Source organism: Euprymna scolopes, chromosome 1 (genome assembly GCF_053919585.1).
Source record: "Euprymna scolopes isolate OS-2025 chromosome 1, ASM5391958v1, whole genome shotgun sequence".
Lineage (NCBI taxonomy): Eukaryota > Metazoa > Mollusca > Cephalopoda > Sepiida > Sepiolidae > Euprymna > Euprymna scolopes.
Window position 1 is genome coordinate 160,921,734 of NC_136482.1, and position 16,390 is coordinate 160,938,123.

A 16,390-nucleotide genomic window follows, 5' to 3' on the forward strand; every position below is an offset into this window, starting at 1 on the left:
GCTAAAAAAATTCTTTAGTTCTAGGACTGATTTGATCAATTTTGCATCCTGTCATATATATGCTAAAATATTCTTTAGTTCTGGAATGTGTTTGAAAAGAATTCCATTTTAATTTTTCTAATTAACCGTGATTTGTAATTAATTAAGCCATTCCGCATCTCGTGATCCCTCGCCTTCTTTATTACTATGTTGATTCAACTACGCTTTCATATTTTTTAATACTTGTGCATTTAGAGAAATAGTGATTCAATTGCCAGCATTACTCCTCAGTAACCTTATTTTCTCATCTAATTTATATAGTTTGTACAATAAACAGATATAAGGATTAGATAGCATCATGATAATAATACTCTTTACTTATTTGAAACTTATCCTTCTTGCATAATATAGACATGTTACACTTTAATGATAGTTGCTGTGACCCAGCAGGTCGTTAAGTAGTTTTTATAAGAATGAATGTACAGTATTAGCTTTGCACATTTCACTTAGACATAGGTTCCAGCTGACTACAATTTGGTCATCTTCAAGTCTAATGTAAACAAGTTCTTGATGAGCTGTCCCCCTAAGTAATCCAATTTCCCAAATTTCCACTACTAATGATTACTACAATATTGTCCCATTGACTACTGTATGCTTATTAACCCTTATCCTCAAGTGGCCTCCGGGCCTTGATAAGTGGTGACTCCTATGTAAAAAAAAAAAAAAAAAAAAAAAAAAAAAAAAAGATAAAGAATAGTGGTGATCGAAAAAATCAGAACTTTTTGGAGTATTGGAATTGGTATCGAAATTGAAAAGAAAATTGTGTCTATTTTCCAATGCCAAAAACGATTCCTTTAATTATATATCTATAATTGATTTTGCTAAAGCAAAATCTTCCACTACTAATAGTAATAATAAATTATTAATGTTTATTGATTTTAAAGTACCAGTAAAACTAAAATCGATAGATCACCCCCTCTCCCCTCACAATGATTTCTACCAAATTCCTGTCAATTTTTAGTCTACAGACTTGAAACTTGATATATAGGGGTTTTGGACCTGTGGAAAAAATTCCATTTGATCTTTAGTTGGTAAAAATAGCTGCTAAGAAGTCAAAATTTTTAAAAAATTGGAATTTGGTATACGTAAGTTAACTTAGTGTTCTTCTACACATGCGCAAATGTGCATTCATACCTTTGACAACATTATTTTTTTTTAGTTTTATATGTGACTAGCGAGGGGTACCCGGCGTTGCCCGGGTGTTTGTGGTGTTAAATAAGAAAGAAACCGGGGTGGGGATGGGGGGTAGGATCGAACCCGAAGCCCTGAGGCCAAGTTTGAAAATAAAATCGGCCAGCCAGAATGAGTTAGTGAAAGATGTTTGAAAGTCGTCGAGCGTTACGACGACGAAGCATTGTTATAAGTGAAGTAAGAAAAGAAAACAATGTTTTAATTAAGCGGAGGTGGGGGTAATCAAAACATAAAAAAAAAAACACAAAAAAATCTAACGCAAGGCAAACGAACGATGAAAACAGAAAAACGAACACGTGAAAAATGGCTTAAATAAGCCTGTTTCGATATTAAAATTTAAAAGATCGGTGGATACCCGGGTGTCGCTAAGAATAAGCGAAGTAAAAAAAAAACAAAAAAAAAAAAACAGGAAAACAAACGTTACGTGAAAAATGGCTTAAATAACACATGGTTCAATATTTAAATTTAAAAAATCGAAAAAAAAAAAAAACCCATCTCACACCACGATTCGAACCCAAAACGTTTAGATAATGAACAAACACGCTAATCAACTGCGCTAAAGCGACGTAGATAAAATTTACTCGGTTTTTCAACTATTTAAAGTAAATCAGGTCATGACGTCATCTGACACATGCGTAGAATCGGTCATCGTTACAAGAAACCTGTTTTTGTTGACCCCCCCCCCTGTGGAAAATTGTCGATTTCGGGGGTGAAAAAGTTAACGTTTTTGGCCAATTTTTCGATATTTTTCAAGCGAAGGATGGGGCTTCGATATGATACCAAGTTTATGAATTTTCGTCACGTCTGTCGAAAGTTTTTAGCAGACACACAAACATATACACAAACAAACAAACATACATTTTCGTTTTTATATATATAGATAAAACATAGTACAGATGGTAACAAATAAAGCTGGAAAGCTCCAGGTTTTGTTTTTGATTCTAGCTGATGACACTCAGGTCGTATATGTAGTTTTTTAACTTTTGAAATCACAACTATATATTCGGTACAATATAATAATCAATAGAGTATTGGCTCTATAATAATAAATACGAAATTTGCACAAATTAAAATACACTTAAATATGAGATTTTAATTCATGGCAAAAGTTATAGACCGTTGACTTAGAATCAGCATTTTATGTCAAATTAATGGTTGAAGATGGTTAAATTTATGTTCATTTTTTGCATCCAATATCCTGATTAAGCCTTAAGTATATCAAGACGATACTATAATACTTAATTTACTGCACCTTATCATAAAGGTCCATACAAAATTTTAGCCAGATTGGCCTAGTGATTTCAAACTGACAGACTAAGAGAACTATATATATATGCACATATAATGATCTTCAGTGTATACCATTAGTATTATGCCTAAAATCTGCATTATAAAATTTTTTTAAAAGAAATTTTTTACATCGCCCACTCAATCATGAAATGCGCACATCAACAGAGTCACAAAAAACACAGCCTGAGGTTGGGCAGGGTGGAGGCTTCCACATTTCTTTCTTTGTGAACATTTCTCATTTGCGTTTGACACTGGCACCTTTTGTAAATAGAATTATGCAATCATTTCAAAAATTGTGTTAACAGTGCACACACACACACACACACACACACACACACACACACACAGATCCTTTGATTAAAGTCTGCCAATGAAAAGAGAAATGAAATGCTGCTTTTATAACTAACCATGGGGGAGAGGTAATTTCAGGTTGGGGAGGATAGAAGATGGAAGGAGATAATGGAAACCTAGGACATTCTTATAGAAGAAAAAAGTCTTTGCCCTTTGCTCATATTGGCAATGATTATAATTCACTTAATGCCTCCTCCTTCAACTTGTCACTCACCCCCCTCCCCCTCTTCCTTACCCATTCCTGACATAGCTTCCGAAAATGCCTTTTTAAAAACTCCCTTGTTGAAAACTTTGGCAAACTTAATTTGTGAAAAATCATACCAGCTTTTCATTTATTTTTATTTTTACTAAAAAAAAAAGGAGAAAAAAATATTGAATACAGTAAACAAAAGAAAGATAAAACAAGAGAAAAATGTAAGGCCAGTAGTTGAAAAAAAAAATGTAAAAGACGAAAACAAAACTGGATGAAAACAAAGCGAATATTTATTGTTGATGAATTCTTTGTTTTGAAGTAAAATGTTATTTCTTTTTTCTTGTTGTTGTTGTGTGCGTGTGTGTGTGTGTGTGTGTTTGTCAAGGGAGGGGAGAATAAAGATCGCTTACAATTTGTTTTGGTTGGGGGTTTGTGGTTTCTCAATGAGGTTGAGTTAGATTGGAGTGGGAGTCAGAGAAGAAAGGTCTGTGTCTTGCTACCAGCAGCATAATGCAGAAAAAAAAAAAAAACCTTAGTGATTTTGTTTTGAAAATACGACCTCCCGCTTCCTCCCCGACCGAGTAAGCAAACAAAAGGGAAGAAATATGTAAGCAGGAAAACAAAACAATAGAGAAATTCATAAACAACAGAAAGGTAACTTTTCAAACAAATCTTTTGGGTTTTTTTTTAATGTTAAATCTTAAGTTTTACCAAAGAAAAACAAACGTACAGTGGAGACTGCTTATTATAAATCAATTTTGTACCATCTTCGATCACATTAAATGACTGAGGATAGGAAAGTTTCTTTTATAGGAGAAGTCTATTCTAATATGAGAGACTTATATGTCTAACTACTTTTAAGCTATTAGACATAGGAATGTGAAATTTGGTAAGAATGATCCCCCACTTATGCAGATTAGTTATAACCACCATATATATATATATATATATATATATATATATAAGTACATAATATATATGGAAGAACAATTAAACACACAAAAAATAAAAAACTGAATGTCTTAGAAAAAAAAAGTGAAGATTTTAAATTTGAGAAAAATTACAAAACATAGGAAAAGTACTGCTTATTTAAAAAAACATTTATTTAAAAATCGCTATTATCTATCTCCTTTTTCAATTAATCTCTTTTCAGATGGGCTGTATATTTTCAAACAGTTAGGCATGTGTCAAAACATCCTATCTCATGTTTCTTTTCATATATAAATACATTACATATACATATATATATATATATATATATATATATATATATACTTCAGAAAAGTTTTTATTTAACAATCAGTTGTTATGGAAACGTGAGATTGTAAGGTTTACAAAATATTACTGGCAGTAATATTCTATAAGTTATCCTATCTGAACAATAATTGCTCGATATGCAAGATAGAGCAAATAAATTAAATTGTAATTCAATGAATTTCAAAAAACTCTCATTGAAATGAATTTCATATCAAAGAATTTTTATTATTCTAAGCAAGACAAAGAATGCTTTAGAAAGTTTATCTCCTTAACCTATAGGGTTTCGATGTCTACCATCTCATCAGAGGAGAGAAAATATTAGCAAATATTTATAAGATATGCACCCTATTTGCTAAAGTCAGTGAGACATGGAAAGTCAAAGTCAAAATAATAAATTTATCAGAAGTCCTGTAGTAGAAGGATTTGCAGATAAAGGATATGAAAGTTTTTTTTGAACCACTTTGCTTGGTAAAATCCATGTTATGCGTTCTTTACATCTTGATTTTACCAAGCAAGGTGGATCTAAAAAAAACTTTCATATCCTTTATCTGCAAATCTTTCTACTACAGGACTTCTGATAAATTTATTATTTTGACTGCTAATATTTTCTCTCCTCTGATGAGATGGTAGACATCGAAACCCTATAGGTTAAAGAGATAAACTTTCTAAAGCATTCTTTGTCTTTCTAAGAATAATAAAAATTCTTTGATATGAAATTCATTTCAATGAGAGTTTTTTGAAATTCATTGAATTACAATTTAGTATATATATATATATATATATATATATATATATATATATATATATATATATATATATATATATAGCATTAGGATCTGTTGAAAAGAACTCAATTAAGTACTTGCTCCAAAATGTAAGAGATAAAAGTACAGATTATTTATTTAAAAACTATGTTACATATTTTTCAAACTTACCATAGTTTCATTGATGTGGATTAACCATTTTAAAGGTTGTCAGAAATCCATTCAAATCATCAGTGACTCATGAAAATGAAAACAAATCCAAGAATGAAATTCAAAATAAATTCACCAACAAATCCTACTGGTGAATTCACTTAAATGTTCCTTTTGAAGAAAATGCAGTGTCAACAGAAGCATTTTTTTAAAAATTAATTTCACTGATAGATTTGCTTGTGAATTCATTTTGAACTCCATTCTTTGATTTGTTTTCATTTCATGAGTTGCTGATGATTTGATGGATTTTTAATGATCTTTTAAATAGTAAAAGATCAAGCCATAGCAATGAAACCATGGTATGTCTCTGAGATATGTCATATACAGTTTTTAAATAAAAAATTTGTGTATGTATAATACAAAGCTCTTTGTAAATAAAGAAATGGAGCACTGTAAAAAGCATCAGTAATTATTTATATAAAGACAATAAAGATATGATTTACAAGTGCCAATCCTATGGCTTAGGGATAGAATCGTCGACTATCAACTAGATGATTGTCTGTTCGATTTCTATAGGAATAAAAGATGTGTGCAGAACAGGATGTTGCAGATTGGGACCCTATGATGGGGAAAATGTGAGCTATGTAGCTAGTAGTTATACAGATTGCATAACTGGGCTAGTTAGATACAAATGGTACCTTGTAACAATATGAACGTCAAGTAGTTGAAACATGATGGTAAATATTTGCGATAAGCAAAAGTTTATTTACAATAAACAAAAGTGACAAAAATAGTTTAGGACGATAACAAGAGTTGACCGTTTACAGATATAAAAGCTGACATAAGCAGGCTCTGAAGACAAAGGAGATGTTTTGATAGATATTAAGTTGGCAATGACATTGGAGAGAAGAGTTTTCAGTTATTGGGGGAGATCCGCTCAGTGATAGACCATGACGACTTGCATCCTGGGCGCTAATATGGACGTTACAGCCGAGATGTAAAATTTAACAAAAAGATTGTGACTCTGGGGAGGCAGGACCCGGGGGGTGGGGGCGATACCCTGGAGACCGAGAATAAAGCTACAGAGAATATAACCAGAAGTTGTCTTGGTGGTACTGCTTGCATGGAAGTTAAGGATCTTCTTTTACAGAGCTTCGAGCAAATACCAAACTGCCGCCAATCAAAAGGAACATCAAACTGAAGAATAAAGGATGTCCCTTTTGTTTGTGCACTATGCAGACACATGTCTATTTATCTTTTATATATAAGTATACATCACACATCCACACACGCATTGACAATTGACTTTATACATACATGTAATGAGACACGTCTTAGTGTTTGTATATACACTCCCAATGACTATGATGACAAAGTGTAGTGCACTTTATACGGACACTGTAAGTACTGTGTATGCACACCATTGAGATAACATGATATGCATGCGTGTATATATATATATATATATATATATATATATATATATTGTTTACATAAATATGACGGTATGTAACGCAAGTGCTGATATGCGTATGCAACATGTTCGTATTTTTGTAAAAGATGGAGAGGCATATGTAACAAGGAGACTATGATGGTTTGGCCACGTTGAAAGGCTGGATGAGAGTTCTTGGGTTAGTAAATGTAGAACAGATGAAATAGGAGGCCAAGTTAACAGAACAGAGAAAGACGTAATAAAAATGGACTCAAATAAAGACCTAGCCAGAGATAGATTAGTTGGAAGTCAATTTCTTAAAGCTGCCCAACAATCATCATGTAAAATGGAAGTTAAACCGAATGTGATGATATACATAACATTAGAGTATAATATGTCGATGGACGATGACTGTGGAGAATTCGTTACTCCCATGTTTTTGAAATCAGTTAGATAAGAAAACAGCATTAATTATTTAAATTAAATTTAAAATAAAAAAAAAAATTGAACTTCAATGAAGATAAATTTTTGTTTCTTATAACCTAGACGACACTTGATCTATATTAAAGACGAAACAGATTTTCATATGTAGCTTTAGTTTAGAAAGCTATACTAGTCAACACTACAGGGGGAAAATCTCACTTTACTTTATATGTAAGTTTTTGAATGTTGCACTTATACACACTGAATTATTGGATTCTAGATAAAAAACAAAAAACAAAAAAAAAAAAACAAGAAAAATTTTTTTTTTACAGTCAAGAGAATAAATAGAAGTTACATGTTCCTTTGTGTGTCGAAGCAACCCACTGGCTATGTATAGATAATTTGATAAATCAATAATAAATTTCAGTGCAGGCTCTTGTGTAATTAATAGCTTTTTTGATTGATTTAAAGCCAATCATTTGGATTTCAAGGGAATTAATGTTAACGACGATGATGATCTTGATTAAAAACAGCAGCTAAACAACTCGGCAGTAATATTATTGGCTGAACAAGCAAAAAAAAAAAAAAAAAAAAAAAAAATGGAGGAAGATTTGGATCTACTAAAAATAGATGACAAAAAAAATCTTAAAAATAAAAATGGGATAAAAATAAACATGCCGTATAAATTTGCTATGGGCTCAACTCACCCGTTCCTTAGCCAATTGCGGGTTTTTAGAGAGAAGTTTGCTGATATCCTGATAATCACCAGTTGCTGCTGTAATCAACCACTCTTTTTGCTCCGGTGTTAGCTAAAAATGAAAAAAATATTTGAACATTAAAAAACAAATAGGATTATATACATATCTATAATATAAAGCTAAATGTGTGTGTCTGGTCACGAATAAGCTCCTATATGGTTGACTATTTTAAAAAACTGGTTACATATAATGATAGATGTATCGAGACACAGGAATGGGTATGTTTGATCTGGCAGAACGGTGGTTCATAAAAATTGTGGGGTCTGCGTTCGTGCCTGGTCCACAAAGTATGAAAATAAAAAATTAAAATAAAAGTTTACAAGTTTTTTTGATATAGATGTACATAAGAATACTTTGACAAGTATGTTTTAACTTAAATAGGGATGATATAATTAAATTGTGGGGTCTGCGTTTGTGCATGGCCTCCATAGAATGGAAATAGGCAAAAACTTTAATAAAGACTTTTCATATCTATCCGTGTAAGTATACTTTGATAATTATGTTTCAGTTTGAAGAAATATGATTTAATAAAATTATGGGGTGTTCGTTCACGCCTGACCTCTATAGAATGGAAATATGCCACAAAGTTTAACAAGGTTTTTTAATATAGATCCAGAGAATATTGTGATAAGTGTTTCAGTGTGAACAGGTATGGTATAATAAATTATGGGGTTTATCTATTTTATTTTTACTTTGATCATATTTTGCTTTGGTTTTGATACCCCCAAATTCGAAGCTATCTCTTTACAACCCTTCCTTTTCATACCTAAAGCTAAAAATGAAAAAATATTTGATACCATTAGTTTTAAATTTTAGTGGGTTTTTTTTTCTTAGGGAGGAGTAATAAGAGGGTAGCACAATTTCGGTGGTACTCTCCTAAATGGTATATTTAAATAGAAAAAAGAAGCAATAATATGCCCATGTTACATACCCTATTACCTAAAATACACATTCTATAATTCATAATGATAAATTCAATAGTTTAGGATTTTAGAAAGCACCTACATATTATTGATGCTTTTAAAAATAAGACAACACAAAATTTTCTCTATTATCCAACTTATTTTTAGTTTTTTTGAAAGTAAATTATGAATTTGGTTGGTTGCATCCCTTAATGGTAAAGTTTACAATTAAAAAAAATTTCTAATAAAATAATGTGACCATATTACTCCCCGGGTTGTTGAGAATATATATTTCAGAATTCATAATGATTGGTTCATATCCCGCCCTCAAAAATAATATATATATATATATATATATATATATATATATATATATATATATATATATATAGTCATCCACATACAGTACTGTTTTGCTGTTTCACAGCTCGCTAGACAGGCAACTACCTCAAGCCAGGATTGAAACCCGACCGTCTGTACGACAGTCAAGGCTCCTAACCATTACGCTATTGGCGGCTGCTGAGCAAGTAGTGAGATTAACAATATTTTAACATCGTCCAAAATACCTTCGCTCGATTTGTTTACACAAAGAGCGTCGCTTATATGCTAATGGTAATTCGTGTATCGTGTAACTCAAGATGAGGAGCATTATAGTCATCCACATACAGTACTGTTTCGCTGTTTCACAGCTCATCAGTGCGGCTATCTAAAGAAGCTTTGAGTAAAAAAAATGTGAAAATAAAAATAAAGAATGCAGTTTAAACTCCCAGAAAAAAACAAAAAACGACATCTAAAAAGTTTACAATTACAAATTAGAATTCAATTATATAATAATGAAAAAATAAAAAAAAAGCAACAAAACCATAACTAAAATTTTTAAGAGAATTCAAGTATATAAGGATTTAAAAAAAAACAAAAAAACTTTAACTAAAACTTTTTAAATAGAAAATGGGGATCCTCAGCTGTCTACCATGTAGCTGTTTCGGAGATTTAAAAACAAGACAGCTGTAAAATACATGGCTCTTAAAAGGAACATACCACTTCCCCAATAAGAAAATGTAGAATGAGATGATTACTATTTATACTAATATATATATAAACTTAATAATATATATAAGTAAATTTAATAATAACATTACAAGATTCATTCTGCGACATGTTAACTAGGATATAAATGCTATAAGAATAAAAATGCATAAAAGCTTAAGTATATTTGGTACCAGAAAGACAAATAGATAATATATATATATATATATATATATACACACACACATACACACACAAAATGTTAACATTTACAAAAAAAATTATGTATCCCTCTCACTATATTTTTTATAATATATCTTCCAAAATTTATGATGATCTGTTCATTAAAAGATTAAGAGTTTTTTAAGGGTGGGTTTGGATGAGCGGACTCTTTAAATGGTAAAATTAACACAAAAAAAAAAAAAAAAAAAATGAAAAATAATATGCCCACATTACTCCCCAGGTTACTGAGAATATAGACTCATAAAAAAATTAATATATATATATTCCATCTTGATAGGTTTGCTTTGTAAAGATATATTATTTATTAACTTCATTTAATATATATATATATATATATATATATATATATATATATATATATATATATAAGCAAACAGTTAGTAAAACATGTTAAAAAACACTTTGAAATGAGTTAAAAACACATTTAATCTGAAAAGGAAACACTAGATAAGTGGATAGTCCTTAATCCGCGGAGTTTCGAAGAAATACTTTCCTTCTCATCAGAGGGTAGGAATTAGCAAAATGCGGGATCGGATTTTGCATGCAAAAGTATTTGATGAAACAACAAGTAAGTCAAAGATCTTACTTGATAACAAAAAAGTGAAGCAGAGGGAATATGGTGAAGAAAAAGGTGATTACACGTGAATGGATAGTCTGGTGGAAGATAAATAATCCAGTGACGCTAAAGTCAAAATATATAACTTCAAGAAAGTTAATTGAATTTCCATTTGCACAAGTAAAATCCAAAGAAATCCCGTAATTGGAAGATGGTCCATAATAATCCAAAGGCAGAAATCCATGGAATAATTCACAAAAATGTGTGTGTGTATATATATATATATATATATATATATATATATATATATATATATATGCACCTTTAAATATTAACATTTCTAAAAAAAAATAATGTGATATGTTATTCACCATATTTTTTAGAATATATATTCCAAAATTCATAATGACTGCACATTATGTGATTATATATATATATATATATATATATATATATATATGTATTTTAATAGTGTAAAACTAGAATACTTATATGAATCGCCTTGAATGCAGGAAACAAACTATTATATATTCATCAAAAACCTTTTTTTATTTTCCACACAGACCATACACTTGCTTCAGCCCACCACTAAGATGTTTATAATATTCACAATGTATGTATTTATCTTATCTTAGTAAGTCCCTCATCAGTGCTCATATACATAAATGAATAAAATAGCAACCGCCACAGGAAAACTTTGTTGGCTTCCATATTTACTTTTATAATTCATATTATTATTATTATTATTTATCAGTATAAGTTTACACACCTCCATACATTTTATGAGAGTGTCATGCCATTGATATATAAATTTTCTTATAATTCACAGGCTAAGTGTATTTACTAATCTTAATTGTGTCATTCTTAGTTTTTATTTCCATTTGGTAGGCATAATTTATCTTTTTTCTATGTTTATTCATGATCTCAATTTCTTAATTAAACTTCAAAATCATGTCATTTGATAATAGTCCTGTATTTACATACATTTCATTTGTGAATTTTTAACCTTGTCTTTTAATTGGAATTATAAATATCTGAATTTTAAATCATTATAATGTATAGAAATTCATTCATAATAAAACACATCTCAGTTGAAATTCTCACATTTTAATTAATGACTTGTGACAAAATATGGACATAGATTATTATAATAGATTGCTGTACATTTCGACATAACATACAACTAAAATATAATAGCACTTAACCAAAGGTGCAGCCAAGGGAATACTTTCTCTCGGCACCAAAATCAATAGAGTCTAGGACATTTTTGAAATAACATTTTCCCTGTTGACTGTAGCATACTGCTGGTCCCGTGCAGTTCTAGACGGTCCAGCTTCCTAAGCTTAACCATCTCTTTTTGAGAAGTGGTTACTTTATTGCTAATCACCTGAGGCGAGCCTACTGGGGAATGTCGACAGGGCTGGGCCAGGCATTTTTTGCAGGCCTGAGCACTCCTCCTCTGGGGTACTGGCACTTCAATCTCACTTTCCGGCCCTAATGTCACGTTTTCTTGCCGCGGAAAATAGATAAATAAACACTAGCACTTGATTACAAGAGTTATCTCCCCTTGTTCTAGTATATTCTGTCTTAAGATTGGTCATCTTTCAGGCTTGGACATTTGACTTGGAGGTTTCAATCCTTGACAACTGTTGCAATATTTTTGATATATTATAGGTGTATGACTACTGAAAGTTAGGCGCTCACACTCATAAATGCTGCTGATAGGAACTGACAAATCAAATAAGGCCACGTTCTGCTAGCAACCAATCAGAACTCAGAATTGCTCCATAAAAATATTGAATCTTTGAACATTCCAGCACATAATTTTTTCGTGTCAATATAAGGATCTTTTAGTAATTGTCTGTATTTTTGAGATGAGGTGTTTTCATTGATTGAGATTGTTGGACTGACTTCCTCATCTTGGTTGTTATTGTCACAACGTTTCGGCCAGTTTGATACAAAACACCTGACGAAGGCTGGAGGAAGGCTGGAGGGCAAAACGGACGAAACGTTGTGACAATAACAACCAAGATGAGGAAGTCAGTCTGACAATCTCAATAAGGATCTTTTGTTCTTTGCCTGCAAAATTATAAAGTCCAGGACCTGTACAGAACAGTTACCCGCTGAAAATTCTTTATCTGCACAACTTGTACAGAATAGCTACTGATCGAAAACTCTTCTGAAATTAAACATGGCTTACAATTCAAGAACAATAATATAAGTATATCCAATATGAAAGAGAAGTAATTCCAAATACTTACGGATACGAAAGCTGGTGTAGAATCATCATCTTGTTCACTGCCGTCTTTGCCCTGAAGATAGAAAGTGAATATTCTTCATGGTATCATTATAAAACAATAAGAATGGATGAACAGGGAATATTAGAGGATAAATAAGAAGGGTTGAGGAAAAACTGAATCTGACAACAAAGTAAAAATTATATTTGTTTTTTAAAAAGAAAAAAGATAACAAACAAAAAAATAAAAATTATATTTGTTTAAAAAAAAATGAATATAATAAGCAACAAAATAAAAATTATATTTGTTTAAAAAATATTAAGATAATAAACAAAGTAAAAATTATATTTGTTTTAAAAAAATTAAGATAATAAACAATAAAGTAAAAATTATATTTACTTAAAAAAAAAATTAAGATAATAAATCTAAAGTGAAATATTAATTTTCTAAACTTTTGCTCTCAACTGCCCTAAAAAAAAGGGGGGGGGGAACAAAAACACCCGTAAAGTTGCGAGTTTAAAATGAATGTCTCCAAAAACTAATTACAGACAATTATCTTAATTTGCGTGAAGAATGTTTAACTAATTAAATAGAGGCACTGTCATCAAGTACATCTAATTTTTTTTTCTCTGGTATCAATCAGTTCATTTTCAATCATGGAAACAATAATAAATTATAATTAATAAAGCAAAGCTGCAAAGATTTGATTTTAAAAGGAGAAATGAAAATGGACCAATAGAATTAAACTAAATTGCTTTAACATAAGTAATTTTAACAGACGTATTTTATCTAAGTTCAATTTAGAGCACTGCAAAGTGAGAGGCACCACGCCTGAGAAAGTCGTTTGCAAGTTCAATGGTACAGTAATGCCATTTAAGGAATAACTTCTAACAATAAATATGAAATCCAGTAAATCGTAAATGGATAGGCAAAGGTATTTTTTTTTTTTTTTTTTACATGATAGTCACCACTTATCAAGGCCTGGAAGCCACTCACGGATAAGGGTTATTGCGTATACAGTAATCAATGGGACAATATCGTAGTAATCGTTAGTAATGGAGATCTGATAAAGTGTCTTACTTAAGGGGGCAGTTTATCAGGAATTTGTTTATGTTGGACTTGAAGACATCCAAGTCGTAGTCGAAACAGGCCAACGGAAGAGAGTTCCACAGGCGTGCACTTCTAAGAAAGAAGCTTTGTTCATGGAATCTACATTTTGTATTTAGGCACAGATAAAGAATGGGGAAATTTATTAACAGTGGTTTCAGCTAGACGAGTGTTTTTTGTGAAAGATTGGTGAGGGGGACCAGAGATTGGAGCTTAGACGAACACTTGCCATGGAAATAACGATAAAACAAAGACAGGCTTGCAACGTCTGTTTTGTGGGAGAGAGGTTGTAGGAAGAGAAAAGGGCATCCTCCATTAGGCCACAAAGTCTATTTTGCACTCTGTTCTATTTTAAAGATGTATTAGCGATGCTCCAAAAGTAACGTTTCCTATTTTTTTTCTGCCTGACTGGATTAGAGGGGATTGCGAATTGTTGTTATAATGACTGAACTTATGCATTCATGACCTAAAAGTTTTATCCCCCTGTTGCAGATATTCACAGTGTGGGACTTCTGTCATGGATGTTCATCAGAAGCAGGGATGCATCATTGAATTCCTCCATGCAGTAAAAATTAAGGAGATGGGTTCGTCGATTTCAGAATGGTGATTGAATGTTTTTTGGAAGCTATTTACATCTAATAATTTTATAAACAAAGATTAAAGTATCAAAACTGATGGTTTATATAACAATCTGGTTCAATTAATATGATAGAAAAATAATTAAGTTTAATACGTGATAAAAAAATAATTTGATGAATAAATATAACACAAAATCGGTTACGAAAGGAAGCGAAACCAAATGTAAGTAAAATGACTCCCGAATAATGCCAGATAGATACGGCTCGTATATGATAATACATTTTTTTGTTTGAAGTCAAACAGTTGTGCAAATTAAATCTTGCTTTTTTGAAATTGAAAATTATTTAAATAAGATTCTGTTAAGAAAATAAAACTTTTCTCAAGAAAAAAAAAAAAAAATTATACTCTACCTGCATCTGAAAATGTATAATTCATTTACCTGCATAAATACATACATTTAAATAGCACACACTACAAAAGAATGTTGTTCAAAAATACCTAAATTATGAAGAAATTGTGTAATTAGAGGGAATAAGGTGAATGAAGAAAAAAAAGTGTTTTTTTTTATGATAGGCAAAAGTGTTGTCTCAGTTGATTTAGGTTTAGTTGCAAGAATAAAAAAATGGTTTTATTTTTAACATATCAAAGACCTTCATTTTTTTTTTTTTAAACTAATGAATCCCCACTTATATTTCATTATCTCTGATTAGACCAGATATGTCACTGACATAACATCCTCATGGCAGTTTTCTAAGCTATTTTACTTTTATGCTGGCACACGATGAAGTGAAAACAGGTGTTTTGTTTGTGGCACCATTACTAAAAAAAATCTCATACAAGGCCAACAGGCTCCATCTATCCAGCTTTCTTTTTCAATCGAAGCCTCCTTTCCTAGATGTATTGTTTTCACCATGATTAAGGAACTCCATTTATATCTGGAAGGCAACTCTTTAGAATACCAGAGGGAAGCTAACTTTCCCAAGTTTTGTCTAAGTGTAACTTATTTAAATCTATATTTATATTCTACTAGTGGGGCTGCCCGGCGTTGCCCGGGTGTTTAGAAAAATAAAAAAGTGTTAGTAGGCAGGCTTGAACCCGTGACGCGAAAGACCGCTACGTTACGACGTCACAGGAAGTGCAAAGCGTTCACATTTAGCGATGACAATCAAAAAGTTGACTTGCAGAAATGGATTGTTAAGTGAATGAGTTCACGCAGGCGCAGAAATGAACGTCTAGCTTAAGTTAAGAATCACACACTTAACTCTGGCTATAAGCCAGTTTCTGCCGTATCTGTTTCCCCAAAACCAGCTCCCCATTAAAAGGGGGAGCTCTGGCAGTGTCCAAATGAATAGCAATTGTCTGATATGAAGAGTTTCCTCCATATTGATCAACGCTAATTGCCTTTCTGGACGTCCCAGCCGAGAAGGCCAGGTGGTGTGTTTTTCGCTTTGATTAGTTTGCTTTATTTATACGAAAAAGACAAACAAACACACAAAAGAATGGAATAGAGGGAATTTTTTAAAAGTTGATCAAAATAAATGTAGAGGCGACGTCTGTTTTTGAATCGTAGATATTATAATCTAGGAAGCATAGATTTATTTAAATGTCTAATTGTCTATATCTTACTGTCTAATAGTTCTATTTTATGCATTTTATTCCCCTCTGCTCGATGAATTACTTTTACCATGGCCAAGGAACTCCATTTGCCCTCTCTATAGTAATGTTTCAGAATATCAGAGAGAGGCTAACAGAGGGAGATGAACATTAAAAGAGGATTAAAAATAATGAATGAAATGAATAAAATCTCAATGATTCATGACAAGTATTTGTTGTTGGCAGTGGAATTGAAAATTACCCTGTTGTAGCCTGCTGAGAAGCAGTCCCATAGTAAC

The 16,390-nt window shown here is 31.4% G+C and overlaps 1 protein-coding gene across 6 annotated transcripts in view; it reads right to left on the reverse strand.

Annotated features, from left to right (window-relative positions):
- Positions 1-7,750: 7,750 nt before the first annotated feature.
- Positions 7,751-16,390, reverse strand: part of LOC145276981 (uncharacterized) — a 109,852-nt gene continuing 101,212 nt past the window's right edge. For 3 of the 6 annotated variants that reach the window (XM_080128585.1, XM_080128568.1, XM_080128550.1), the window contains 2 exons: positions 12,837-12,887; positions 7,751-7,899 (listed from right to left, as the gene is read on the reverse strand). In XM_080128585.1, the coding sequence (XP_079984711.1) occupies positions 7,789-7,899; positions 12,837-12,887 (162 nt within the window). In that variant the 3' untranslated portion in view covers positions 7,751-7,788. The remainder of the gene's footprint in view (positions 7,900-12,836; positions 12,888-16,390) is intronic. The other 3 variants (XM_080128594.1, XM_080128576.1, XM_080128558.1) reach the window with 1 other exon arrangement.